The sequence below is a fragment of the Hippopotamus amphibius genome, chromosome 17 (assembly GCF_030028045.1).
Source record: "Hippopotamus amphibius kiboko isolate mHipAmp2 chromosome 17, mHipAmp2.hap2, whole genome shotgun sequence".
Taxonomy (NCBI): domain Eukaryota; kingdom Metazoa; phylum Chordata; class Mammalia; order Artiodactyla; family Hippopotamidae; genus Hippopotamus; species Hippopotamus amphibius.
In genome coordinates, this window is record NC_080202.1 from 56,901,207 (window position 1) to 56,927,854 (window position 26,648).

Below are 26,648 nucleotides of genomic sequence, written 5' to 3' on the forward strand. Positions count from 1 at the left end.
CCCAACCAGGGGTTCAACCTGGACCCCGGCATTGAAAACGCCAAGTCTTAATCACTGAACCACAAAGAGAAATCCCTAAAAAGTTTTAAAAGTAGTTGTTGGTGTTAAAAATAATATTTCACCTTAAAGTTAGGATTGTGGGCTGATTGGGAGATGTGGCCAGGGTGGGCTGGGCAGAGCCCTCGGGACACGGACACGTACTCCCAGGCTACCCTGGGTCCCACCAGGTTGTGGGGCCTTTTAGTGTACCACCTGGGTCCCGGAAGTATGTGAGTGCCACCCAGTGTCATCACATAGCAGCACACCCAGGCTTTGCAGGCACAGGGACATGTATGTTCTTAGACACACGCTGTGACCCATCTGAATGTAGGTTCTCGCTCTCCCCACACACACCCTCCCTCCCACCCATGGGAGCCCTGCTTAGCATGTCTGCACCTGCCCTCTACGGCTCTGCTGCTCTATCACCCACAGAAATCAAGGCCAAGGAGATACACACCCTTTCCCCACTGTCCTTCGGGCTCTCCTCTCCCCACTGCTCAGCCCCCAGGATGGAGACCCTCAGCCTTCGCTTCCAGCTCTGCCCAAGGCAGCAACAACCAGGTATAGCCTTGGGCTCAGGGTGTGGCAAGGCCATGGAAGAGGAGGAGCCCAGCCACTGCCCTCGGGAGCCATCTAGAGGCCCCCACCCACGACCAGAGAGCCACCGGGGCTGAGGGTGGGAAAGGGAAGTTGGCACTGGAGGAGGTTACAGTGGTGGGCACAGCCTCCAGGGCTGTTGGATGAGGTCAGGAATGCTTCCCGGAGGAAGGGTGTTCTGAGCTGACTTTGGGAGGAGGGCCAAGAGAAGAGGAGAGTCAGGGACTCCCCAGACCCCCCATGGACGGTGGCACCACACAGCCCAACCCGGAGGGCCTCTGCCTCTAAGTGGCTGCTTCTTTTTGAACCACCGTCCAGCCTCTGCCCACTTCTCCCGCACACCCACCCAACCCCGGGGCCTCTCTCCCTGCTGCCCTCCTCCAGGAGCAGAGGTTTGACAGCCAAGCGCCCTCTCCAGCTCTCCCTGTCCCTTTCCCCCGGTTGTCCCCTGGACACACCCCGGCAGGCTGAGCACCTGCCCTGGGCGGCAGGGATAGAGGGGTCGGGCGGCCAGCCTTTAGGAAGGGAAGAGCCGGGGAAACAAAAGCCACCCGGCCCACCAATCAGCTCCCCGCAGGGCTGCCCTGGCTGGGGTGCGCGCTCACTTTCTTCTTCTCCCCTCGGAGGTCCCCGAATGGGCGCCCAGCCCCGGCGGCCCGGGGCACTGCAGGGGCGGGCGGAGTGCGGCGGGATTGCCCTCCCGCCCCGCGCCCGTGCCCGGGGCGCCTGCCGCGGCCCGAGGCTGGACCTACCTTGGGGCGGACTCGCGCCCTCCCCGCGCCGGGCTCTGCTCGGCGGCTCCGGATGCGGCGCGCGGGCGAGCCGGGACGGTCCGGAGGGCGGGCTGCAGGGAGGGCGGGCGGCGGGGAGGGGACCGCTTTATGGGGGCGGGCGGCAGGTAGGAAGGAGTCGCTGGTGAGTCAGGCCGGCCGCATTCCTGCGCGCGGCGCGCACCTGTCGGGGCAGGAGCCGGGCGCTGCCGCCTCCGGGCCCGCCCCCCGGAAAAGGCTGCGGCTCCCGCGGCGCCGGGCCCCGCGCCCCGACCCAGAGCGGCGGGGGCGGGGAGGAACCACCCCCTTCTCTCCGGTCCAGCCCCGGGAGCGGCGCCTCCCCACCCCTCCAGGCTCCAGACTCGGGTGCCAGGCTGCCCCGGCCTGGGGGTGGCCTCTTAGCCCCTTTCTCAGATCGCCGCCCTCTCTGCTGCAGACCCTGGGCTCTGAGCCATCCCCACTGCCCTTGGGAGCCATCTAGATAGAGCCCCAGACCCACAACCCGACGGCAATCGAGCGCGCGCACCCCTTCCCTCCTTCCCGCGCCAGCGCAGAGGAAGGGCCCCGCGACTGCCCCAGGCCAGGTCTGCCATTTACCCGGTCTTCTCAGCCTCCCTCACTCTCCAACGCACGCACGTGTGCCCAGAGGGAGATCTGAGCCGGGACTGGCTCCCTGAGTGTCTTCAGGCAAGCTAATTAAACATTCTTCAAGTGTGAATAACACCCATGGAGAGGCAGCACCCAGCTGACCTGGAGTAGGCATTCGAATCGTTATAGCTGTTCTTGACAAGCTGATTCACAAATCTGACCCCTCCAATCCTCTTTCAAGGGCTGCTGGTTAATTGTGTTCAAGCCAGAGCCTCTCAAGCTGCTCCATGATTTCAGCTCGGTGTATTTCTCTGGCCCCACCCTGCCAACAATGCCCGGCAAACCCAATTGCTGGTAGCTCCCCTCCCCCAACCAAGCAGCTTCAAGCCAGCATGCTTTTGCAAGGGGGCGGGGGGTGTTGTGCTGTTTTGCACCAGGCTGGCCCCTTTGCTTGGGATCCTCCCACCCCGACCCCAGCCTGGTTTATCCTCCTTATCCTTGAAGGGCATTGTGCTGAGGCTGCACTCTCCAGGGAGCCTCCTTGACCTCCTTGCACCCTGGATTGCATTATGTGTACCCCAGGGGCATGGTTTTTTTCACCTAACTTGACACAATGGTTTGAAATAACCTGTTTAGGGGTCTCTTCTCCATTGGACTGTGAACCCCAAGGATGGACACAGTCTAGCACATCTTTTGATCCCCAGCACCTACCTCAGTGCCAGGCACATAGCCGGTGCTCAGCATACGTGTGGTTGACCCAAGTGGGACTGCCACGTCGCCTTCCTGAGCCTCCGCGTTCTCAGCTGTAAACAGACACATACACCACCAACTCTCAGAGTGACCGTGGGAGCAGCTGGGACTGGATATGGAAGAGCTGTGGACACCACGTGTCCACTGCAACTGTGCAAACCACAGTCACCACTCAGCCACCTTGCCCAGTCATCTGAGACCTGCTCTGCACAGGCCAAGGGCTCAGAGAGGCTGGCTCCTGGATTCGGGAGCTCTGTGGCAGGAGCCCCGGTTTGGTTGGGGTACCCAGGTTGTGCCCTGTGGACCTGAGTTACTCCGGCAGGCTCCCAGTCCACCCTGGGAAATAGGGGCTCAGAGAGCAGCCTGCCAGCTCCATCCATTAGAGGGTTGCTTAGGGCATATGCACCCCTCTGTGGTGGGTGGCTGACGCATCCTCCTAGAGAAGGAGACCCCTGCCCAAAGGCAGAAATGCCACAGATCCTACTGGGCTCAGCAGCCCCTTCCTCGCCTCATTCCAGACCCTTTTAAAAATGACTAGGAAGGAATTCCCTGGTGGCACAGTGGTTAAGAATCTGCCTGCCAATGCAGGGTACACAGATTCGAGCCCTGGTCAGGGAAGATCCCTCATGCCATGGAGCAACTAAGCCCGTGCGCCACAACTACTGAGCCTGTGCTCTAGAGCCCTTGAGCCACAACTACTGAAGCCTGTGTACCTAGAGCCTGTGCTCCGCAACAAGAGAAGCCACAGCAATGAGAAGCCCTTGCACCACAATGAAGAGTAGCTCCTGCTCTCCGCAACTAGAGAAAGCCCATGTGCAGCAATGAAGACTCAACACAGCCAATAAATTAACTAATTATTAAAAATGACTAGGGGGACCTTCTCTGGTGGCACAGTGGTTAAGAATCCGCCAGCCAATGCAGGGGACACAGTTTCAACCCCTGGTCCGGGAAGAATCCACATGCCACAGAGCAACTAAGCATGTGAGCCACAACTACTGAGCCCACATGGCGCAGCTACTGAAGCCCACGTGCCTAGAGACCATGCTCCACAACAAGAGAAACACCACTGCAATGAGAAGGCTGTGCACCACAATGAAGAGTAGCCCTTGCTCACCACAGCTAGAGAAAGCCCACACACAGCAACAAAGACCCAGCGCAGCCAAAAATAAATAAATAAATAAAATTTAAAAAATACAAAAAAACAAAAAACATTAAAAATGACTAGGGGCACTTCCCTGGAGGTCCAGTGGTTAAGACTCCAAGCAGTGCAGCCTAAAGACAAACAAACAAATAAAACACACACACACAAATAAATAAAAAGTTTAAAAAAATTTTTTTAATAACAAAAAAAAAGACTGGTGTGGCTGGAATCCAACATCTGCTGAGAGGTGAGATATGCACCCCTGGGAGACCCTCAAAAGACAAGCCGTGAGGTCCCTCAAGTTTCTTCGAGTCTGGAGTTTCATTACCTGGAACCTGCATGTGGGCTTTGGGGTGTCCATGAACCATCTGAGATCATGTGCAAAACTCAGGGTGTCTCTGACAGTGGAATGTGGGTTTGCTGGGAAGAGGATCCTTCATTTACACTAAATTCCCAAATAGGTACTGGCCCCCAAAGGGTTAAAGGAGCATTGTATTACATATTACTTTTGTAAAAAATAAAACAGAAAATCCCATTGTCTCCTTCTGCAGCCTTAGGGCCAGAGTGAGGCCGGTATGTAGTAGAGTTTCCTTCTGCAGGCTTTGCCAAAGAGCTGAGGTCCCTGGAACCGGATGGAGAAGCCCAAGAACCTCAGATTTCAGCTCTCACCTGCCCACACGCATCCCATGGCCTCCAGGAGGCCAGACTTGCTCACTCACTAGTTCAATCATTTATTCATTTAACAAGCGTTTAATGAGCTCTTATGCCAGGTGCTGGGGATCAATGATACACACCACCTGCTCGCTTCACGAGGCTCACAGTTTAAACCACAGGCCTCCAAAGAGGGCTGCATATTCTCCAGGGATACGCCACATGATCCATTAATTTTTGCTTTACAATGTACATCACTTATTGGCAGAGTGGTACCTGTTCCTAGAAATAAACAACTTAAATGATACATAGACAGTGGATGTGTGACCAGAACAGTTTGGTGACTTGTCTGGAGACCTTGTATCAACCCCTAATACATTTGATTGTTTTATCTTTCTCTTTTTTAAAAAAAATAAATTATTTATTTATTTTTGGCTGCGTTGGGTCTTTGTTGCTGCACGCAGGCCTTCTCTAGTTGCAGCAAGCAGGGGCATCTCTTTGTTGAGGTGCACAGGCTTCTCATCGCACGGGGTTCTCTTGCTGTGGAGCACGGGCTCCAGGTGGGTGAGCTTCAGTAATTGTGGCACGCGGGCTCAATAGTGGTGACTTGTGTGCTCTAGAACACAGGCTCAGTAGTTGTGGCGCACGGGCTTAGTTGCTCTGCGGCATGAGGGATCTTCCCTGACCAGGGCTCGAACCGGTGTTCCCCTGCATTGGCAGGAGGATTCTTAATCACTGAGCCACCAGGGAAGTCCCTTATCTTCCTTGCTCTTAAAACAGTCTCTTCCTGCACACACCCCCTCCCCAGGAAAAAACCAAAAAACCCATTTACCTTTAAAGAGACAGGCCAGTTGACCTGCAGAATGTCCCACTGTCTGGTTTTGTCTGATTGCTTCCTCGTGGCGTCATTGGACTTGATTTTTTTGCCTCCTGTAAACTGGAAGTTAGGTCTAAAAGCCTGATTAGATTCAGTTTAAATGTTTTTGGCAAGGCTCCTCAGAGGCGGTGCTGTGTTTTATTGGGTGGCATGTGATGTCAGCTGCCCCACTATTAGTGACTATTGAGGAAGTGACCACCACCTCTCTCCATTGTAAAAATACATTTTCTCTTTATGATTAAGAAGTAATTAAGAGGGGGTGATGATGTTTTGTCACCCTGCCCGATCTCCAAAAAACTTTCACTGAATGGGTTTTAACATCCGTTGTTGATCCTTGCTTGAATCAATTTTTCTTCAGGGGTTGAAATGTAGTGATTTTCCATTTCTACATTTGCTAGAGGGATCCTTCTAATTTTTTAAAAAATAGAGGCTTCCATCATCAACAGGGAATGAATTAAGAGCCTCCAAAATATAGGGTAAATGCTTCTTTTCTTTTTGAGTTATAGAACTTTTAAAAAATTACTATTATTGGGCTTCCTAGGTGGCGCAGTGGTTGAGAATCCACCTGCCAATGCAGGGAACACGGGTTTGATCCCTGCTCTAGGAAGATCCCACATGCCACGGAGCAACTAAGCCTGTGAGCCACAACTACTGAGCCTATGCTCTTAAAAAAAAGAAAAAAAAATTACTATTATTGTTACAAAGCAACCCCCCCCAATTTTTTTTTAAATTGTGCTAAAAACATAACACAGACTTCTCTGACAGTCCAATGGTTAAGACTCTGTGCTTCCAATACAGGGGTCACGGGTTGAACCCCTGGTCGGGGAACTAAGATCCCACATGCTGAGAGGCATGGGTGGGGGTGGGGTGGGGGGGGAACTCAAACCAAAAGAAAAAATCTCCACTGTAACATAAAAATTACCACATTAATTAGTTGTTGGGTTTTTTTGTTGCTGTTTTTTAAATTTTTTTGGCCACACCTCAAGGCTTGCAGGATCTTAGTTCCCTGACTAGGGATGGATTGAACCCAGGCTACCGCAGTAAAAGCGTTGAGTCCTAACCACTGGACCGCCAGGGAACTCCCTTAATCAGTTTTAAGTTCAATAATATTAGGTATGTACACATTGTTGGGCAACAGATTTCCAGAACTTTTTCATCTTGTAAACTGAAACTCTATACCCATCAAATAGCTCATTTCCCCCTCTCCCCAGATCCTGATTAACTATCTTCTATTTTCTGTCTCAGTGATTTTGACTACTTTAGGTACCTCATATAAGTGAAATGATACAGTATGTCTCTTTGTGTTTGGCTTATTTCACTTAGCATAATGCCCATAAGGTTCATCTATGTTGCAGCATGTGGCAGGATTTCCTTCCTTTTTAAGGTTGAATGGGATTTCATTGTATGTATAGACCACATTTTGTTTATCCACTCATCTGTTGTTGGACATTGGGTAGCTTCCTCCCTTTGGCCACTGCCCTAGAGCGCGGGCTCAGGCCCTACTGAGCCTGCGCTCTAGGGCCCATGAGGCACAACTACTGAGCACATGCAAGCCACAACTACTGAAGCCTGAGCATGCCTAGAGCCCGTGCACCACAACGAAGAGTAGCCCCTGCTTGCCACAACTAGAGAAAGCCTGTGTGCAGCAATGAAGACCCCATACACAAACAAACAAAAACAAAAAAACCAGAAGTGATGGATCACTTAGTAGTCCTATGTTTAATTTTTTGAGGACTAACCATACTGTTTTCCATAGCAATTGCATCATTTCATAATCCCATCAACAGTGCACAAGGGTTAATTCTTTTAACTATGAATTTCAGAGTAAAGAGTTGATATATTCAACTAGAATGGTGACAAATACATTTCTTTTTTCAAATACCATACATGAATGGGTTTTCACTTATTCAGTAATTTACAGTCGTGATGTTGTGATATAATAAGAAATATATATTTGGTCTTTGTCCATGGTTCTTCAAACAGCTCCGGAGTGATAAAGGGAAGGAGAGTCTTTGTTATTCACAAGCCCCTTTCAACCACAACAGAGTTTATGTTAATGAGGTGACTTTTGGAAAACCACTAAGGTTGGGGGCACTGGTTGTCAGGGGAACCAACCACGTGATTAGAGTCGGAACTTTCAGCCTCAACTCTCCTCCACCCTCACCCCAACCCCCACAACCTCCAGAGAAGAGGGGTGGGCTGGAGATTGAGTTTCATCACCAATGGCCAATGATTCAATGAATCATGCTAGTAATGAAGCCGCTGTAAAAATCCTAACCTGGGACTTTCCTGGTGGCGCAGTGGTTAAGAATCTGCCTGCCAATGCAGGGGACACTGGTTCGAGCCCTGGTCCGGGAAGATCCCAAATGCTGTGGAGCAACTAAGTCCATGAGCCACAACTACTGAGCCCGTGAGCCACAACAACTGAAGCTTGCACACCTAGAGCCTGTGCTCTGCAACAAGAGAAGCCACCGCCATGAGAATCCCACGCACTGCAATGAAGAGTAGCCCCTGCTCGCCACAACCAGAGAAAGCCTGCATGCAGCAATGGAGACCCAACGCAGCCAAAAATAATTATTAAAAAAAAAAATCCTCACCGAAGTGGGTTCAGATTGCCTACAGATTGCGAAATGCTTGGAGTGCTGTAAATACGTGGAGTGCTGGGAGGGCGGCGTGCCCAAAGAAGCTCCACCCCTCTCACCCCATACTGTGCCCTGTGCATCTCTTCCTTCTGGCTGACCCTTAGTTGTTTCGTTTTGTAATAAACCAGCCATCTAGCAAATAAACTGTTTTCCTGACTTCTGGGAGCCATTTCAGCAAATTATTGAGCCTGAGGCATGGTCATGGGAACCCCCAGTTTATAGCCAGTTGGTTAGAAGTCGGGGAGGCCCTGACGGGCAGTTGGTCTCTGAGTAGGGGGGCAATCTTGTAGGACTGAGCCCCTCACCTGTGGGGTCTGGGCTAACTCCGGGCAGTTGGTGTCAGAATTGCTTGGTTGCGAAAAGCCCACACGTTTGTTGCCAGAAGCGTTTTATGGCTGTTGTGAGTAGCAGTGTATGGGAAGCAAGGGAGTTCTTCCTTTTTTCACAATAGCTGGCCAGTGGGAGATCTCTTCAAACCAGCTCCTGTGACCTTTGAAACACTCCTTACAGTTCTCCCTGATTTCTGGGACAAACTGGCCCAGTCCCACCTAGATTTCTGAATCAGCTGTTTCTCCCCAAGGAGACCTGGTTCCTTTTAGTGGGGGATGGTATTCGGGATCAAGATCTGGGTGCTGCATGTGCTCATTGCTACTGGGGGCCATTGCTTCTGGGTCCTTTCAAAGGACATAGCTGGAACTTTTTTCTTGGTTTTGAATCGTGAGTTCGTTTTGATGTTTCCAATTCAAAGTTATTGATTGATTGATTAAAAAAATTAAAAAAAAAGATCAGTCTTTTTATATATTTATTTATTAGTTGGCTGCGTTGGGTCTTTGTTGCTGCACGTGGACTTTCTCTAGTTGTGGCGAGTGGGGGCTACTCTTCCTTGTGATGCACGGGCTTCTCACTGTGGTGGCTTCTCTCGTTGCAGAGCACAGGCTCTAGGCGTGGGGCTTCAGTAGTTGCGGCACATGAGCTCACCCAGGAAGTCCCCAATTCAAATCTAAAATGAAGGATTGTTCTTGTGTCTCTTTCCTCTGTTTTTTTGTATTTCTTCCCTTTCTTACACAAAAGCATATTCTACACACTGTTCTGCACCTTGCCCTTCCCATTTTCTCTCTCCTGAAGATTAATCACTCCAAATCTAGCCTCAGAGATCTTACTCATTCTTTATGGCTCAGAGGCTATTTACAGTTTTTTATTATCATTATAGAGATTCTAAACATACATAAAGGCACTCCTCCTCATTAGGGAGGACACCCACACCCTTTCTCTCTGGCTGTGTATCTCTGCCTTGCTTCTGTCTTAAATAAACAAACTGTTTCTCTGTGTGCTCCCCAATAACAAACAAACCTCCCCAAAACAAAAAAAACACATAAAATTAGAGTATCCATCACTGAGCCTTATCAACTGCCAACACATGGCCAATGTACAGCGGGATGCCATGAGGTTGGCACATGGGTTGGGTATTTTCAGTCCAGTGACCATGGGGGTAGGGACCACCACTCCCTCTGTCCCTCCAATCACCTGGGCACTTATCTCTACTGGAGAGCTGGGAGCACTGAGAAAGGAGCGACCAACGCCCCGGGGAGTCAGGAAGGGGTTAAGAAAATCTGAGCTGCATCTTCAAGGTATCTGTGCCTAGGTTGGGAGTGATACTAGGGCAATGGTGAGAAAGTTGGGAGGAGCCAAGCATGGGGGTGCGGGTGAGGTCAGCAGCAGGAGCAGGGGAGGCTGGAGACCTTTGCCTGCCAGGTTCAAGTGGACACTCCTGTGGACAGCGGGAAAACACATGGCATGGCAAGAGCTGGGATGCAGGAAGATGCTGGCCAGAAAATGCTTAGATGGGAGTGGGAGAGTGAGAAAGCCAGCCGATGAGGCCGGAGCACTCCGTGAACCGAGGCAGCAATAATGATGATGGGGGAGAGGCCTCTGAAGGGACTCGTGGGATGTGGGGGAGAGCACAGGGGTCTATGATGCAGCTTTGTGTCCTGCCTGATCATGATGAGGGCCACAGGAAGAGGATGGGGGATGTGTGGGTGGGTGGGAGTAGAGTTCAGCTTGGACAGGCTGTTTGTGAGCAGGGACCCGAGTGCCTGGAACACCCAGTCTCCAGAGAAAGCTGATAGTCTGCCCTGTGGCACCCTCAGTGGGACTAAGGTGTGCAGGCACTAATCCTGTTTTACAGGAGAGTAAATGGAAATTCAGCGGGACTAATCTCACCTCACTCACAAGACTTATAAGTGGAGCAACTCTGCCAGCTCCGGGCTGCCCAACTCCCAGACTGTTCCTTCCCCAGGGTCCCCGCGGCTGGGGCCTCGCAGGGAAACAGTCATTACTGATCCAACCGGACAGCTTGGTGGCGGGGGCTGGGAGTGCCCAGAGGACAGTCAAAGGCCATGACCCTGGCCGGTGTTATCATCTCTGGTTTGCTTCCCTCCTCGGTCTAAAACCAGAAGGGCTGGCCAGTAACAAACATGTGTCGTGTTTTATAATAAGTTTGTAAAACTTCTGCATAAATCATCTCATTGATTCCCCACAACCACCGTAAGCAGCTTTATGACCGTGATTGGACAGAGAAGGCTTACGGAGGTAAGGGCCCAAGACACACACGACTCAACTCAGCTTGTTTTACACTGGGATCTAGAGCAGAGGTGCTGCCCCCGCCCCGCTACCCCTACGGCCCCTCACGGCCACCACACAAGCTCCACGGGGCCCTTGCGGAGGGAGGGGCCCATGTCGGAGGCTGCAGGGCAGGAAGCCCCTTCAGACTCAGGGGGCAGCACCCCCTCTCTCCAAGGTTGCAAAGTCTTCACAAAGGAGGGGAGGGGGAGAACTGACCTCTTCCGGTGCCGAGTGTGAGTGTGTGGGGAGGGGGCGAGTGTGACTTGATCTCTATTTTGGGGACCGCAGGGTAGGGTCGCACACCCCTCTGGTCCTGCAACAGGATTGGGTGCAACCTCGGGACCACCTTGCTAACCCCCCCCCGCCCCCCCCACCCCGGGAAAGCTGCCCCGCTCTTCACAGCCCGGCTTCCTTCTCTGACACACAGCCCTTCCGCTGGAGGGGCGAGCTGCCACAGAGCAGGAAAGGCAGACCGGTTCCCTCTGGACTCCAGGCCTTGGCAGCGGCAGGGAAATCTGTTTTGGCCCCAAGAGGAGCCCGGCGGCCACTGGCGCTGCCCGGGGCTGCTGCGGGGCAGAGCGAACCGGCACAGGAAGGGTGGGGAGGCAGCAGCCTCCCAGGAGCCGGCTTTCACGTCAACACCCAGCGGCTGCCCGGCCAGGCCGGGAGGTGATTCATCTGCCCACGGGGAGCCTGCTCACACCTCGCCCCTCCCCGTGTGGCCGCGGCTCAACCCCAGCCCTTCTGCTGACTGGCTTGACTTCAAAAGCCGGGGTGTGTCCAAGAAGTGGTCCGAGGAGGGCTTGATTGCCCCCAAGGGAGTAGAAGCCTGGGCTCCTGCCTGAGGACTGGCTGGGTTGCAGGGTCCGGTGAGCAGACAGCGGGAACTGCGGCCTCCCGCAAGCTCTGGACCCCTGCCTGCCCACGCCAAGAGGCATTCACTGGGAACGACCATGGTGACTTCCTGGGCCACCCTCCCTGAGCAGTGCCATAGGCTTTGGTCACCCCACTGTCAACCCGAGGTGACAATCCCAACCGAGAAGATGGGGAGGACACTTGAGCTTTCTTTCACATTTGCCTGAAAACAGACTGTACAAGAGGCCAGTGCATCCGAGATGCCGAGATGTAAGGGTTCAGCACTTTTAATAGGGCAGCAGACCCCACAGGGTGGCGGACACTGTCCACAGCGCCCAGCTCTGCTGCAGCAACGTCTCTTCCAGCTGGAAGGCCACACGGAGGCTCCTCTCCGGGTGGCGTCGGGGGAGCAGGGCCCAGTCTCCGGCCTGCAGTCTTGTCAAGTCCAAGTGGCTCCTCCTGAGACGGAGAGGAGAATGTCCAAGCCACCCCAAGCCGGTCCCTCAGGTCACTGCTTGGCCTTCTTCACGATGGTGCCCACGGCAGAGATGACGGTGGTCTTGGAGCCACTGGCGCTGGTGGTGACCGTGACGACAGCGGGCAGGGTGGCGGTGGTGGTAAGGATGGTGGGCTGGGCTATCGTCGTCACCGGGATGGCCGAGTCCCACTTGCTCTTTCTTTTCTGGGCATCTGGGGATGAGGCAAGAGAGCAGTCAGGACCGACGTCAATCAAAAAGCAACACTCCCTTCCAGCAGGCCGTCGGTCAGAGCTCAGGGAGCAGAAACCGCAGGGCCCCCGCCCCAGGCTCCAGAGCCGGCTCAGAAAAAAAGCACAGCAAGGCCAGGCCCAGGCCCAGGCCCAGATCCTCATGGTGTCTGTTTCCCAAAACAAGGCAGGGAAGCCCTCGCGCCATCTGTGGGGTGGCTGGGAAGCAAGCCGCCTCCTACCTGCAACAGCTGTGCTGGCCGTGGTGGTGGTGGTGGCCGTGGCGTTGGTCGTGGTGCCTTTCTTGGTGCCCGTCACAAATTCAATCTGGAGGGTGAGAGGGACAAGCGTGAGGACCTGTGTGAAGCTGTTTATCCACACTGTTTTGCCAGCTGTCTGCTCCAAGGGGGCGGGAGTTTGGCACCACACAGAGGAGGCACTGAGAACCTCCCTTGACTGTCTAGGGGAGGGAGAGCTGCTAGAGAGGTGCCTGAAAGGACTTTTTACTCCTCTGAAGAGAGCTTCCCAAAGAGACATCGGACCCCTCCTGGCAACACCACGTCCCTGTGCGCACGCGGGCACCCCTGCCTGCTGCTCCACCGCAGGCCCAGGTGCCCTCCCTGCCCTCACACCCTGCGGGCACAGGGGAAGGACAGCTCCAGTGCCCAGGTGCTGCAGACACACCACGGCAACAAGCTTGGAGTTTGGAAGAGGGAAGGAAAGAAAGACGGAAATTCGCTCAAGGGTTAAGAATGATCACCCCCCAGCAGCAGCTCCCCGAAGGATCAATCCTGCAGCCCTGGGGCGGGTGTGTGTGCGCGCGCTGGGGGCAGACGCGCGTCCTGGAGGCCTCAACTGCTGTGGGAGGGTCAGGCCAAACCCAAGGTGGGAAGAGCTGGTGTCCTAAGGCCCGCTTTCTCTCTCCAAGACTCTGGTCGGAAAGGGCACAGCGCCCAGAGGACGTTTGGTCTCACAGCCAAATTTCTGTTCCCCGAAGGATGCAGACCACACTGCTTGAGCAGAAGCGTGCTCGGGGTCCTAAAATGAGGGGTCGCCTGGCCATCAGACATGAGCAGAGGTGGGAAGTAGGTTGCAGAGGTCAGCTCTGGAAGCCAAGGAAGGCACAGACCAGAGCGCTCTGGGAAGGAAACATGTGCTTCTGTTCAGGCCGAGGAGAACACTGATGACCCTGAAGAGAGAAGGCCCCCCACAAAGGGCTCTGTGGCTGAAAGGGGGTTGGGGGGGGAGATGATGTAACGCAACAAACATAAGACCCCAAAAAACCAAAGGGAAGCAACCAGCAAGTGTCTTCCAGCTGAGTTAGAGGCTTAAAATCCAGCACAGGGCACACCTCTAAGGCTGTTCAGAGCACCATCGGGTGATGAACCAGCAGGCGGGCGGGAAGCAGCCTGCACACCCCCAGGCTTAGCCAGCAGGACCCACGCGCTCCAACATCTGCCCTCTTCATCAGGACAGCTGTCCACCACTTACTTTGGTTCGCTCCTTTTTGGCCTTTTCCAATTTGTCCATTTCAATCTTCTGAGCTTTGGCTATGAAGACAAGGTGGGCAGTTACACAAGCAGCTGAAACAACTCCCACACGAGGAGATACTTCAGGCCGAAGCACCACAGACTAGCACTTGCCGCTTCCCCGGGGTTCTTGTTTGAAGCATCCCTTTGTGATGGGCAAATCAAGTGCCAGCCCTCAGCCAGGATGAAGCAGGCGTCAAACTCAAAGGCCCCGAAGCTGGAGGGGTGAGCCGCTGCCGAGCTTCAGCTGGCTTCGCGTGACTACCTTCTCAGCAACCAAGAGCAGCCAGGATCTTGGATTTTCATTTTTTATTTTTTTATGTATGTACCTATGTACATATGTATGTATGTATTTATTGCGTCGCACAGCATGTGGGATCTCAGTTTCCTGACCCAGGATCGAAACCACACCCCTGCACTGGAAACGCGGAGTCTTAACCACTGGACCACACGAAAGTCCCTGGATTTTTAGATAAAACGTTGGCAACGAATTCAAATTAAAGCAAGACGAAACCCACACCAGCCAAACAACACACACCTACAGGCCAGATCTGCACCACAGGCTGCTGATTTGGGACCTGGCACCTGGGGAATTGAGCCCTTTGCAATTCCTCCCAGTTCTCCTGGACGGGCTCCGTCAGAGAGTGCCACACTTCCGCTGCCCCTGCCTGGGACACCGTCTGCGCCTGCTCGCCAGCCTCTGCGCACCTTCAAACCTCAGCTCAGACACGGCTTCCTCAGCGGGGCTGCCCCACCCCCTCGGCCCGGGTAGGTGGCCCTGCCTGCACCCCCCCATCCCCACGCTCCCCATTGTTGGAATCCCTCCTTTAATCCTGTCTTCTCTGCTGTATCATAAGCCTCGTAAGTCAGGGATGGCGTCTGAATCATTCAAGGCTGCAGACCCAGCTCCTCAGACATGGCCGGACACGGAGGAGCCCCTGAAATCTGTGTTGCCTAGTGACTGGATGGATGGGGCGGGGGCAGGCAGACGATGGCTACCCACCTAATGCCTCATAGTAGGAGTCTTCAGACCAGCCATGGGGGTCAAACATATCCTGAAACAGGCAAGGTTAAAGCGGCAGTAAGAGCCAACCGATGGCAAGTGACGTAGAAACCCAAGTGCCTTCCCCGAGTCTTTTCAAGGACCTTCCTGGCCTAGAGCCTCCTGCCTCAGGGGCACAGGGGCTCGGCTGTCACCCCTGGTCTCCAGCCAATCCTACTTAGCATTATGAGGGAAGAGATGCGTTTGTGCACGGGCTGTTCTACACGGCACAGCAAGTCCACGCTCAGGCCCTAACCAAGCAGAGGCCCTGAGGCTCAAGCAAGAGAGATGAGGACGGCGCTCCTCAGCCTGCAGCGCTGCTGCGTGGACCCTTCAGTGGCTCCAGGCTGGATCCAGCGGGGAGGGTGCAGGGCCCCGGGTACCCTCCCTCACCCTCAGCCTCTGCAGGTGGGACATACCTTTGGGTAGTTGGTGCCAAGCTCATCGATGGCACAGAACTGGATGAGCTTCTCATAGATGCTGAAAGAAGAAAGCCACAAGGCGCTGAGCAGGCCCGAGGCCCGGGGCCCTGTGTGGCACCAGATTTCCAGAGATCAGAACCATTCGGTACCTGGGCTCAGGTGCAGCCTTTGAACCTGGCCGAACTGTCCTAAGCGAGCTTCCGGATGGGAGCGCAAATGTCCACTGGCTTGACATTAAAAGTCACTTCTGGCCCTCCAGCCTCCCAGAGAGATGGACTGGGGCCAGCGGCCAGGATGAATATGGTGTCGAGGTAAGGGCTGCAGTGTTTGGTCTTAACCGGACACCTGACCTTCAGTCTGCGTGCCTGGGTCGGGGCCACCCCACGTAGGCCCCCAGGAGCCAGGGCAGATCCCACCTATCAGCACAGGAGGCTCTTTCCTGGGTGTGTCACTTGCTTGAGCGCTGGATGGAGTAAGACCCAGACACAGCTCTATTTCTAGAACCTCTCACCTGTGCACAGAATCAACGACTTTCTGGAGGTAGAAGGACCTGGGCCAATCATCCAGTCCAATCCCCTCATCAACAGCTGCAGACACCGAGGCCTCGCGAGGTCGTGTGCTTTAGGAGCAGAGTGGGAATGGGAACCCAGCCAGATGCCCCCGCCCGGCCCAGGTCTCTCGGATTCCACTCTGCACATCACATTGCTTTACGTGTTCTGACTGGCTCTTCGGCGGTAAATGGTAAGCCTTGGCGAGGTTAACGCAGTGTGAGTGATGCTCCCTTTGGCTCAGGTGGGATCTGAGCTGGGCCTCTCCCTGCCACCTCCATGGGGGTATCCCCGTCCCCATCGACACCAACCACCCAACTGACCCTGCAGCTCATGGGAAACTCACCTGGGATTCCGAAATTCCTTCTTCCGTTGGATAATATAGTTCATATCCATTCCCTCCTTTATCTTCCGCTCATAAAGCTTCTGGATCTTGTCCTACGGAAGAGAAACAGGAGAATTATGACAGAACCCCACCCCCTCACGATCCCAGTCTGTGGTCACACGTGCTGTGTGGACACGAGGACCCAGGAGAGCCACCAAGCTACGTGAAGCCCTGCTCCGGCCACACAGTCTTCCTCCACCCAGCCTGTGACCCGCACTGACGAGACAGACGCAGACCAGCCTGCTTTTGCTTTGCCCTCTCCTGACCCCCTCTGGGTGGTTAGTAGAGGGAGGAGTAAGAAGGTCAGGGCAGAGAAGCCACGAGAAGACAGTGAACAAATGCCCACTTGGTTAATCAGTTCCCGAGTCATCTGAAGAGGTGTTTCAGGCATTAGCGTTGCTGGGCAGGGGCTGAATGCTGGTTTTTAATTTTAATACGGGGTTGAGTCCTCAGCAGGAGCCCTAGGAAGGCAGGAGCAGAGGTGTCACAAGCCTCTCCCGTGCCCTTTGGGGGGTGGCTCACAGATGGCCAGTCGCCACCACTGTATCACGAGGCACCACAGGGGGTCAAGAGCCCATTTCTCACCCAAACTCCCCTCCAGGCCCCTGCCCTGGCTCAAGGGGAAATAGGAGAACCACGTGGCAGGGATCTGGGCCAACGCCACAGGTGTCCCCAGGCCCACAGAGATGGGCACAACAGATGGCATCAGGGCTGCTCGGTGTGTGAAGAGGCCCCAGGAACCTGAGTCTCAGGGCAGAGCCACCTCTGAGGAGGAGCAGTCTTACCCAGGAAGGCTGGCGCTGGCCCAGGGCAGGGTCTCTCGGCCGCCTCCCCCACTAGCGGCGGCTAAACTCAGACTGTCCAGAAGGAAAACATTTGGGGCACTCTTCACCTGCAAGAGGAGGTGGGCAGGGTGGGAGGGTCTGAGCAAGGCCCTTTGGGAATATCAGGAGAGGTGAAGCCAAGACTTTGGGAATATCAGGAGAGGTGATGGCAGAAGCCAACACTGGCCGGAGGAAGCACTGAATTGCAGAGAGAGGTCTGTAACACATTTACCAGGCAAAAGAGAAGCGAGTGGGACACGCCTCCGTGTTATCTCTGTAAGGGTGACGGAGGGAGGCCGATCTGTATTTTACAGATGACTGTTCTGTGTCTCCTGGCCCATCACACAGGTCCTCCCGTCTCAGGTGAACTAGAACGTTTGCCCAGTGTCATGGTTTCCACCACTAGGAGGATCGAAAAAGGAGAAACACCCTGATCTTGAAAGCTGGGCCGGCTGTCTGCCTGGCGGACAGCTGGAGTGTCCTTACAGGCTGGGGCTTGTTGCCTGGGGTGGGGGTGAAGCGATGCTGCGGGTGAGGGTGGTAGGCGGTGGTGGTGGGGGGACGACTCAGCATAGGGAGGAGACTTCCCGGAAGAGAAAATACTGTGCGCTGCACCCCCAGCCCTGGCGCGGGCCCCCGCCCAGGTCACCGCATTCCCAGCCCCAGGTCCAATTAGTCACCCATCCGTCACGGTGTTTTGGGGGCTGGTGGTGCAGCCAGAGGCACCCGTAGAACCTACAGGATCAAAGGTAGAGCAGGGGGACCAGGCACCACTCTGAGGCAGCCGTGGGTGTCTGTTCTATTGTCACAAGGTCTCCTTCACAGGGGAACATGTGGAGGGACAGGGAGAAACAACCAGCGAGGCTGACAAGGAGGTGTAATCCCAGCTGTCCCCTGAGGTCCTGCCCCCGAGGGAGTGACCGCACTCAACGCTCCATCTCCTCAGCTTAGGTCTGTACGAGGTTTCGTCAGATAAGAAGCCAGTGAACCGGCATTTTAGGACACGAGGACTGAAGCTGACGCGTATACGTGCTGGTGCTGTTGCGTTTCTGTTTATTTTACATTCTGATGACCCCCAGTTTCTTAGCAAAGTTCCTTCTGAGCCGTCCCTACCGGCTCAGGGCTGCCCAGAAAAGGCACGTTGTTTTCTCTGCTTAGGACGTTACTGAGGGCAGCCAGGGGCCCGGCTGCAGCAGCAGAGGATGCGGGTGGGTGCAGAGCAAACTCCTGGGAGCGGCCTCAGGGAGGCCACCAGGACTGCAGGCTCCTTCCCACTTGCGGCTTCCTTTACAGAAGCCTCTTGAAGTCAGACCAAGCCAGACACCTGCCCAGGCCTCCGTGTCCACACGGGCCTCAGCAGCGCAGCACTGTGCTGACCTGTAAGTGATTTGAGCACCTGCCGGGGGGCTCTGGCGGGATCTTGATTTCATCAGGTGACATGTTCCGGACTCTTTCAGAAAAGGAGGCTGTGGAGAGAACACAGTAGGAATCTGTGGGTGGGCAGGAGGATTAGGGTGGGGGACAGACACGGACGATAAAAAACCCAAAAGGCAGAAAAGGCCCATAAAACATTTTCAAGGAGGGATGCACACTATGAAACAGTAAAGCAGGGCATCTGGAGTAGCGCTCTGAGAGGGTGCATGTGAGTTGAGATCAAATGACCAGAAGGAGCCGGCATGGACCAACTCAGGGGAGAGAAGGTCAGGCAGAGGGCATGAGTGTACAGATGACATGTGGCCACATCACCGAGGACAGGCTGTGTCCCAGGGTGCACTGGTGAACGTTTAACACGAGCTAGGAGGTGGGCAGGGGGAGAGCCACGACCTGCAGCACCTGCCTGTTTCTGTGGTGTAAATCCTCCCCACGGCTAACGTCAAGCTACCAGCGTGAAGCTGCTGAACTCGGGGCTGGGAAGAGAGGTGCACACTGCTGGCTCGTCATGTGACCAGCTCCAGCCCCCCATGGGCTCTGCACCTGAAATGCCCTCCCAGGGTTCCGGAAACGCAGCGTGGCTCGGGGGCCACCCTTCTCGCCCTCAGGCTCTCCTACCCCGGCTACCGGAGAAGCTCAGGGTTCCCTAGGCTTTGGGACTCAGAGCATTCAAAACCGCCTTGTGCATAAATGACATTTACAAAACGACCTGCTGGTTCCTAGCTTAGGGCCCTTTAACAGTAAACCAGTCAACCCTCTCTTGGTCCACTTCGTTCTTGGGAACAAAAGGTCTGATTCTGAAGTGAGGAACCACAACTCCCAGGGGACAATCTCCTTGGAGCCCTGCCCCCGCCCACCCAAGCTCCTTGCCCTCTCACTCCCTTCCCTGCTGCCTCTGGCCGCCCTGGAGTCGTGCTCTGGATCTCCTGGACAATGCGCCGTTTGTTGTAAGATTCTGTCTGTGCTTTTCAAACATTCTCTCATGAAAAGGGCTATAGAATGAGCAAACAGAAGGCGGAGTGGGGTGGGGCAGGATGAAGGCAAAGAATGAACAATCCGCCACCAATAACACCCAGCAAGCACTTACTGGGTACCACCGCTGTGTGCCAGGCCCCGGGTGAGGCTCGTTCTTCACCCCTGGTGGCTGCCTGGAGGGCCTGGGGATGGCCTAGCAAGCTTCCTCTTCTCCCCCAAGGCTGAGCTAATATTTTCTTGGCAGATAAGGTGCTCTGATTTCTGCTTCGAGCTTCACAAGTCTCGGCGGGAGCCTGCACACACTGCAAACACTGAGGCTGGGGCCCAAGCCCAGGGACGCAGCTACACGTGTGACTCTCACTGTGGGTGGACCCTCACTGGACATGCCCCAGGAACAGAGCACTAGGTCTCCCATTCTGGGCAAGGGGAAGAGGACAGAGACTGGGTGACAGAGCCTGCTGTGGACCGAGACACCAATGCAGCCTGGGAGCAGTTTCCACCACGGTACCATGTGCTTCTCTCTGCCCCACACCCTCTATCCCCTGCCTCCTCCTGAAGCAAGGGTGACACCCAGATCTGGCGGGAGTTCAAGCTCATCCTGACTTCCTCCTTCCTCCCAGCCCTGGGAGAGGCAGGAGTTCTAAGCCTGAGGCTCAAGCAAGCTGCAGAGGCCGGCTGAGAGTGGAATGAGCTGGGCTGTGCTGGTTCTAGCATTTTGTAAGCATCAGCAACAGAAGCAACGAGGGCCCGGGGCGGGCTTTAGGCGGACAGTAAGGAGGGTTACGGCTTCCCTGGGGTGGAGAGTGTATGTGTGCATGTGACAGAGAGACAAAGAGTGCCTTTTGGCATTTGCCAGGAAAGCCGTTTGGAAAAACAGGGTGTGACACTGTTGTCATTAGCAACCCAACTATACTTGGGCTCAAATGGTATACAGTGTGACAGGGAGAGGGAGAGCCCCTCCTGAGCTCACGAGCTAGGAACTGGGCTAGGAACGAGAAAATTCCTCGGGAGTAACTGGCAAATGAAGGGAAACATTGAGGAAACTCGATAAAAAGTTTACCTCCCATATTTCAGGAGCAATCTTCCTGTGATTTTCTTTTTCCTAAGTCTCAGAAAGCATCTAAAGCAGAAGACATCAGACCCACATATATGCCTTTTGCGCAGCCAGCCTCAAACCATTTTCCCTGGAATCACACTGAGATGTGTATCCAGGCACCTGGGGGCAGCCGTGTCTGTGGCTGCTCCGGGTCTGCTGGGGGCGTTCTAGGTGGGCAGCTGTACTCAGGATCTGAGAAGCCTGCCTTCAGTGTGATTCACCCCAGGTATGTGCCCGAGTCACAAAACAGCGCTGGTATCCACAGCTAACAGGCACGAAGCTGCACAGGAGCAGCTAGTCAGCTGGGCTTCTGTAATGGCGGGAGGGAAGGGATGCCTGGCGGGTACCGTAGGGCTGGAAGCAGGAGGCAGTGGAGTGTCTCTGGCTCACTAGAGACACAGAGAACCCAACCGGATTACTACCCCAGGGCTACTGCAGGGGATGATGGGGTGCACGCTCAGCCCTGTCAAGCAGCTACAGCGCTGGGGAGCCCGGAGCCAGCTTCTCTGCTTTCCTTTGCTCCTTTAAACCTGGGGCTGTCTACACATGTGAAAACACTGCTCACACCAGCAGAGCAACCTATATCCAGAGGCATGAATAAAAGGGGCTGAGTTCTGGCAGTGGGGCTGACGGCCACGGCACCATGAGTGGAGGCCACTCTTTACAGGTCAGCTAGTACCTCCTCAGTGAGAAATGGGAAAAGGAATCCAAACTACGAGGCTTAAAGCTCCGCGTGTGTTCTCTGTGGGTGACTGGACTCAAACTGTGGTGTTACCCTACAACGAAATAAGATGAGCAATAAAAAAAGAAACTATGGATATTCTCAAGACCATGCATGGGTCTTAAAAACACCATGGGAAGTGTACGAAGCCAGACCAACACCAACCAGCAAAAGCCCCCAACAAACTGTGATTCCATTTGTATCAATGGTTCTCAAGCAGGAGCAATTCTGCCCCCCAAGGCGACATTTGTAGTGTCTAGAAACATTTTTCGTCGTCACATCTGGCAGGGGGAGGGGGTGGCGACTGGCATCTAGTGGGTAGAGACCAAGGATGCTGCTAAAACACTGTACAAGGCACAGGCCACGCCCCCACAACAAAGAATTATCCAGCCCCAAATGTCAACAGTGCTGAGACCAACAAACTCTGATTTACAAGAAATTCTAAAACAGACAAAACTGCAGTGAAGAAAGCAGATCCCTGGGGCTGAGGAAGTGTCTGGGGCTGAGGGAGGAAGTGTCTGCAAGGGGAGGCGTACGAAGGGACATTCTGGACTCATGGAAGTGCTCCATGTCATGACTGTGGTGGGGGTTAGCACTTAAAGCTGGTGAACCTTACTCTAGGTGAGCTACACCTCAATAAAGCTATTTTCAAAAAGTGACAAGGAGAGGAAAAGTGAAGGCTGGCTGGGGAAGAAGCCGGGGCAGAGATGGCTGACGCCCACACACGTCCCACCGCTGGCCAGGGCAGGCGCCTCGGACCCCACGCCTCCACCCCAGTGTCTGGCAGTGAAGAGCAGGGACAGGAGGCGAGGAGGCCGAGGCTCCAGTCCACACCTGGCCCCGTGGGTCACCCGCTCGGGGAAGGCCACGGCTGCCGGGGGAGGCTGTGCTCTGCTCCCTCTCTGCCCGTGAAGCCGACAGGGCCACCCCCATGGCGCCATTTTCCAAAGAGCAAACTCTAAGGTTTTAGGAAAATTCAGGTGTTTGTAGGGTAGGGAAGACTCACACCCTACTCATCAGAAAACTCGGGGATAAAGGCAGAATCCTGCTGAGCATCTGGGCTGCTCAGTGGGGTCACGCTCCTACCCGATGCTTCCTCAGAAAACAAATACAAAGAACAATTTTCAGTTCTTTCAGTCGGGAAAACCAGAACGGGTCCCCACCTCCCATCACCGGTGAAAGGATCCCGTCCAGAAAAAGGACAGGCTGGAGGAGCTGCAGGAAGCAGCACATCCAGACTGAGTCCGGGGCTTCCCAGGGTGGACTAAGTGAGCCTCGACGGCTGCATCTGGAAGCAGAGGAGCGGGCTCTGCAGGCCGCCTGCGAAGCAGAGCCACGGGGAGCAGGAGCCCCGCTTTGTGAAGATTAATGGAACAGGCAGACAGAGATGGGCACAGTCGCCCCAGAGATGAGGGCTGACCTGCCACCATGAGGTTGGGCCAGGCCTCGGGAGAGCCCTTACAAAGTCCGTGGCCAAAGTGAAGGAGCTGAGAGACTTCCTGAAAGGATGCAGAGGCTGGGGTTAATACGGGCCTGGGATGACAGGTGCGCCATTTTCCAGACATGTAACCGCCCTGGCCAGTTACACAAAGGGCCCCAGCCTCCAGGGATGTGAGGCACGGTCCCTCCGGGAGACAGCGCAGGGTGCCCGCGGAGGCTGCACGTTTGCTCCTTGAGCCCATGAATACGCCAGCGGAGGGGCCGCGGGGCGACAAGGCCGGAGGACGGGCGCAGGCACGAGGGGAAGGAGCTGCAGCCGAAGGCGGCCCTGGGTCCCTCCTGACAACGCTGGCAACTGACCAAAGCCCAGTGAAATGCACCACGACTCTGAGTTTCAAAGAAGAATTGTTCCCTGGGTGACTTACCCAGACATGTTAGGAAATGCCAAAGGCCCTGAGAGAGAGTCTGAAGAGGACGGCTCGCAGCAGAGCGGCTGCCTTGGCCGCAGCAGAGAGAAGCCGCCTGCGTGGCTGGAAGCCAGCTGGCTCGGAGACCTGCCCCCGAGCACCCCCCCCCCCCCCCCCCCGCCCCAGGATACTCACCAACTAATTCCTGGGGATCTCGCTTTTCTACTTCTGGGTTATCCTGCAAAAGAAAAACAGAAACACAACAAGTAAGCCCTGGCCTCCTGACCCATCACCACTCTCCTCACTGACACCACTCAGGATTTTTAAGGAAGGAGAAAAGGTGAAAGCACCACAAGGAACCCCAAGAATGAGCCGGTATTTTAGGGGCCCTGGGACCCCTGAACCTCCAAATCTCCCTTCCGCCTTCATCAGAGCAGCTGGGATGCTCCAGACACCTGCTTCAGTCTCTCCTCCACGGCCTGCAGCGGGGACCAGTACCCCCGACGCAGAGGAGAGCAAACGCCGGCCATCTGTCACCTGTACACCTGGGCCCTGCCCGCTGCTCTCCCTGGGGCTGGCCGGCCGCCCTGAACACCAGCGTCTCCACCCGGTGCCCAGGAACCAAGGTGGCTACTTCACATCATGAGAATCCCAAGAGCAAAACAGAAAAGACTGCCCCCAAGACATTTGTTCTTTCTTTCAGTTTCAGCAAAAAAAGGGAGGCTTTATTGCAAGGGGGTAGCTCATGGAAGCCAGGGGCGGGCAGGCAGGCAGGCAGGCAGGCAGGTAGGCAGCGGGCCTTCAACAAGTCACGGCACTGGCCCCAGGGAGGCCCGGCTCGGAGGCAGCCTTGCTCCAGCTCTCCCTGGCTCACTTGTCAGCTCTGCTTACATGGGCTCGTAGTCTCTCTCCAAAGAAAAGCTTTCTCGGACCCTTCCTGCAACCCCCCGTCCCCAGCACCCACTTCCACGCGTCCTTCAGTTCTGGCGGCACGCAGGGCCCTAGGAGCAAAGGCTTCTCATCAGACCACTCTGGATTTCACCGCTCAGAGTGAACGCTTCACCTAAACCAAATCAGCCTGGAGAAGGCACGGTCCCAGTCGCGGTCACACACCCGGCACCTCAGGGAGGATGCTTCTGCTGCCCCAAATGCACAATGGCAAGAACGTACCTGTTTTCCCTGTTTCTGGGGAAACCGAGCCCCTGAAACACAGTTAGGTAGGGGTCTCAAATGCCATAACATGGTGATGATCACAGTGGCAGAAACTGTGCTCACGAGGTGGTCGGATCTCATGACCCTCCCTCTGGTTGGTGAGGGAGGAGATAGGACGGGAACAACTCTGGACCCGGTGGGCACAAGGAAACGGCTGTGGAGCCCTGTGCACTCCGCTCACACGAAGCAGTGTTACATTGAGGTGACTTCTTAGAAGGGAAGGAACAGGAAGGCCAACCCCCCCTGCCATGCCCCAGGCTCCATGCTAAGACCAGAGGAGCAGTTCTTAGCCCCCTTCTCCAAAAAGTCCCTCCTGGTTCTGGGACAGGCCAAAACCCCCTCGTTCTTTGGAACACTGCAGCTATTCATTTGACCTGGACGGGCATGATGTCCAGGTCAGGCTGCTTAGCAACTGTCTCCTCCAGCCGCCTGCCCCCTGCCAATCAGGTGGGCAGAGCAGGGGTGCACCCGGAGGGCTGCCGTGCCAAATTCAGGTTGGTCATCAATCAGCTGCCCTCCAGAGAGAGCCAGTCTCCACGGGCCCCACAACAATCCCTTTGTAGCTGTGACTCTGGAGGAACCGATGTTTAAAGAGCGTGGCAGGAACAAAACGCTGGACTGTAAAAGGGCCTTAAATTTTCCCTCAAGGGGACAGCTTTCTGGGTGCTAACGGTGGGAAAACATCGGTTGGGTACATCCTACCTCCCCTCCCGGGCCATTTGGCTGGTCGTGCAGGACTGACCCGTTAACTCTTCAAAGGCCCCCTAGAGCTCTTTCCCAAAGCCCTGCCCCAGCCCCTCTGGCGGCCAAAAGGCAGAGCAGCGAGGAAGGAGGCAAGGGAACCATGTGGGAATTCCGCTGCGTCTGCTCCAGAGGCTGCTCCAGAGGCACAGGAAGTTATCACCAAACAAGCATCAGCTCTTCAAAGGGGAAGTACATGTTCACACCAGGGGCTCCGCGGTAAGATGAACAGACGCGAGGCTCCCTGGGGCTCTCCTGGGTCCCAGCGATGGGAGGGGCGGGGTGGGGAGAGGCGGGGATTCCTGCATTTCACAAGGCCCTGGCCTGGCTTAGCTGGGGTTTATTTAGTCACATCTGGGGAGAGAAAGATGATAGGGCAAAATCGCAAACAGCAAGTTTTTTTTCCACTTTTTTCAGTCTTTCCATTTTTGGCTTGGCTTCTCACCCACCCTCCCCCGCCGTAATTTATCTTTCCCCACATGCCAAAAACGAAAAAACCAAACATACCCTTGCTAGTTGGTTTCCATTTGCCAACTCATCTAATCTTTGCCTTTCTACACTCACCGCGTGCACAACACACTGACAGAAGCGAGGGCAGTGCCCCCCAAGTCCCATGGAGTTATGGACTCTTATTCAATGCCAAACCCAGCACCCCCAGAAAGAAGTCCCACCCCTCCTTTCCATCAGCGGATCCAGCTCCATGCTATCTCCAAGCCAAGCGTCGACCAATGAACCCTGGACCCAGCCGCAAGCGAGAGAAGACTCTCCTGCCTTGAGAGAACCCTAAAAGCCAAGCGTATAAGTGAGCCTCCACAGACTGGAAGCCATACAATTCTGCACAAAGGTCTCCTGGAAGACTCCAGAATCTGTCGTTCAGATCCCCCATTTGTGTCACAGGCACCTGTGCGACTCCTAAGGCCTGGAGAATCAAACAATGGGACTCTGTGCCTCCTGGTGGCCACACCTTGTTAGGCTTTAGAATGGAATGCCTCTGCCCTCTGATGGGAACAAGCTGGTTGTGGGCCTGCTGAACTCCTGGGCATGTGGTGTGGTACCGAGGTGCCCCTGAAGAAGAGAGCCGACCACCCAGTGCTTCCGGATCCTGAAGCAGCCTACTCCACCGCCCCCACACTAAGCCTGGGGAGAAGGGCTCAACTACACCCCACAACAAAGGGCCTGGAGCCACAGTATCACATGCTCTTGGAATGGAGTTGGGTGCAGGGCTTCAAGCGATGCTCAAGAAATCCCAGCAAGGGAGGAGAGTTGGGGTGTCTGGTGAGATCACTGAAGACAAGGTGTCAAATACCCCCAAAGATGCTTTTCAGAACCATTTACACTCAGCTGTTCACTGAGGCAAGTTTCATCCAATGAAACGGCCCTGTGGGGAGGACAGGGGTCCACATTCAAGACAAAGACCCAGAGAGACAGTCATGCCTCAGATACCAGGAATTCAGCACAAAAATGAACAAAGCACCCATGATAGTAATCTTGGAAGCCGACCACGGTATCAGAAAAAACAACTGGGGACTTCCCTGGTGGCACAGTGGACAAGACTCTGTGCTCCCAATGCAGGGGGGCCCTAGGTTTGACCCCCGGTCAGGGAACTCGATCCCACATGCTACAATTAAGGAGCCTGT

The 26,648-nt window shown here is 55.0% G+C and overlaps 2 protein-coding genes across 6 annotated transcripts in view; both read right to left on the reverse strand.

Annotated features, from left to right (window-relative positions):
- The window catches only part of ITGB4 (integrin subunit beta 4), a 31,877-nt gene extending 30,256 nt beyond the window's left edge, over nt 1-1,621 (reverse strand). For 2 of the 5 annotated variants that reach the window (XM_057714104.1, XM_057714105.1), the window contains exon 1: nt 1,389-1,618. The gene's annotated coding sequence lies outside the window, so the exon portion shown is untranslated. Of the gene's footprint in view, nt 1-1,388 lie in introns of all 5 variants that reach the window. The other 3 variants (XM_057714108.1, XM_057714107.1, XM_057714106.1) reach the window with 3 other exon arrangements.
- Nucleotides 1,622-11,801: 10,180 nt separating this feature from the next.
- The window catches only part of SAP30BP (SAP30 binding protein), a 31,992-nt gene continuing 17,145 nt past the window's right edge, over nt 11,802-26,648 (reverse strand). Inside the window, exons 4-11 of the mRNA XM_057716102.1 lie at nt 23,254-23,296; nt 18,366-18,454; nt 16,126-16,217; nt 15,229-15,289; nt 14,771-14,822; nt 13,730-13,788; nt 12,481-12,565; nt 11,802-12,222 (exon numbers count right to left, since the gene is read on the reverse strand). Of these exons, the coding sequence (XP_057572085.1) occupies nt 12,041-12,222; nt 12,481-12,565; nt 13,730-13,788; nt 14,771-14,822; nt 15,229-15,289; nt 16,126-16,217; nt 18,366-18,454; nt 23,254-23,296 (663 nt within the window). The 3' untranslated portion in view covers nt 11,802-12,040. The remainder of the gene's footprint in view (nt 12,223-12,480; nt 12,566-13,729; nt 13,789-14,770; nt 14,823-15,228; nt 15,290-16,125; nt 16,218-18,365; nt 18,455-23,253; nt 23,297-26,648) is intronic.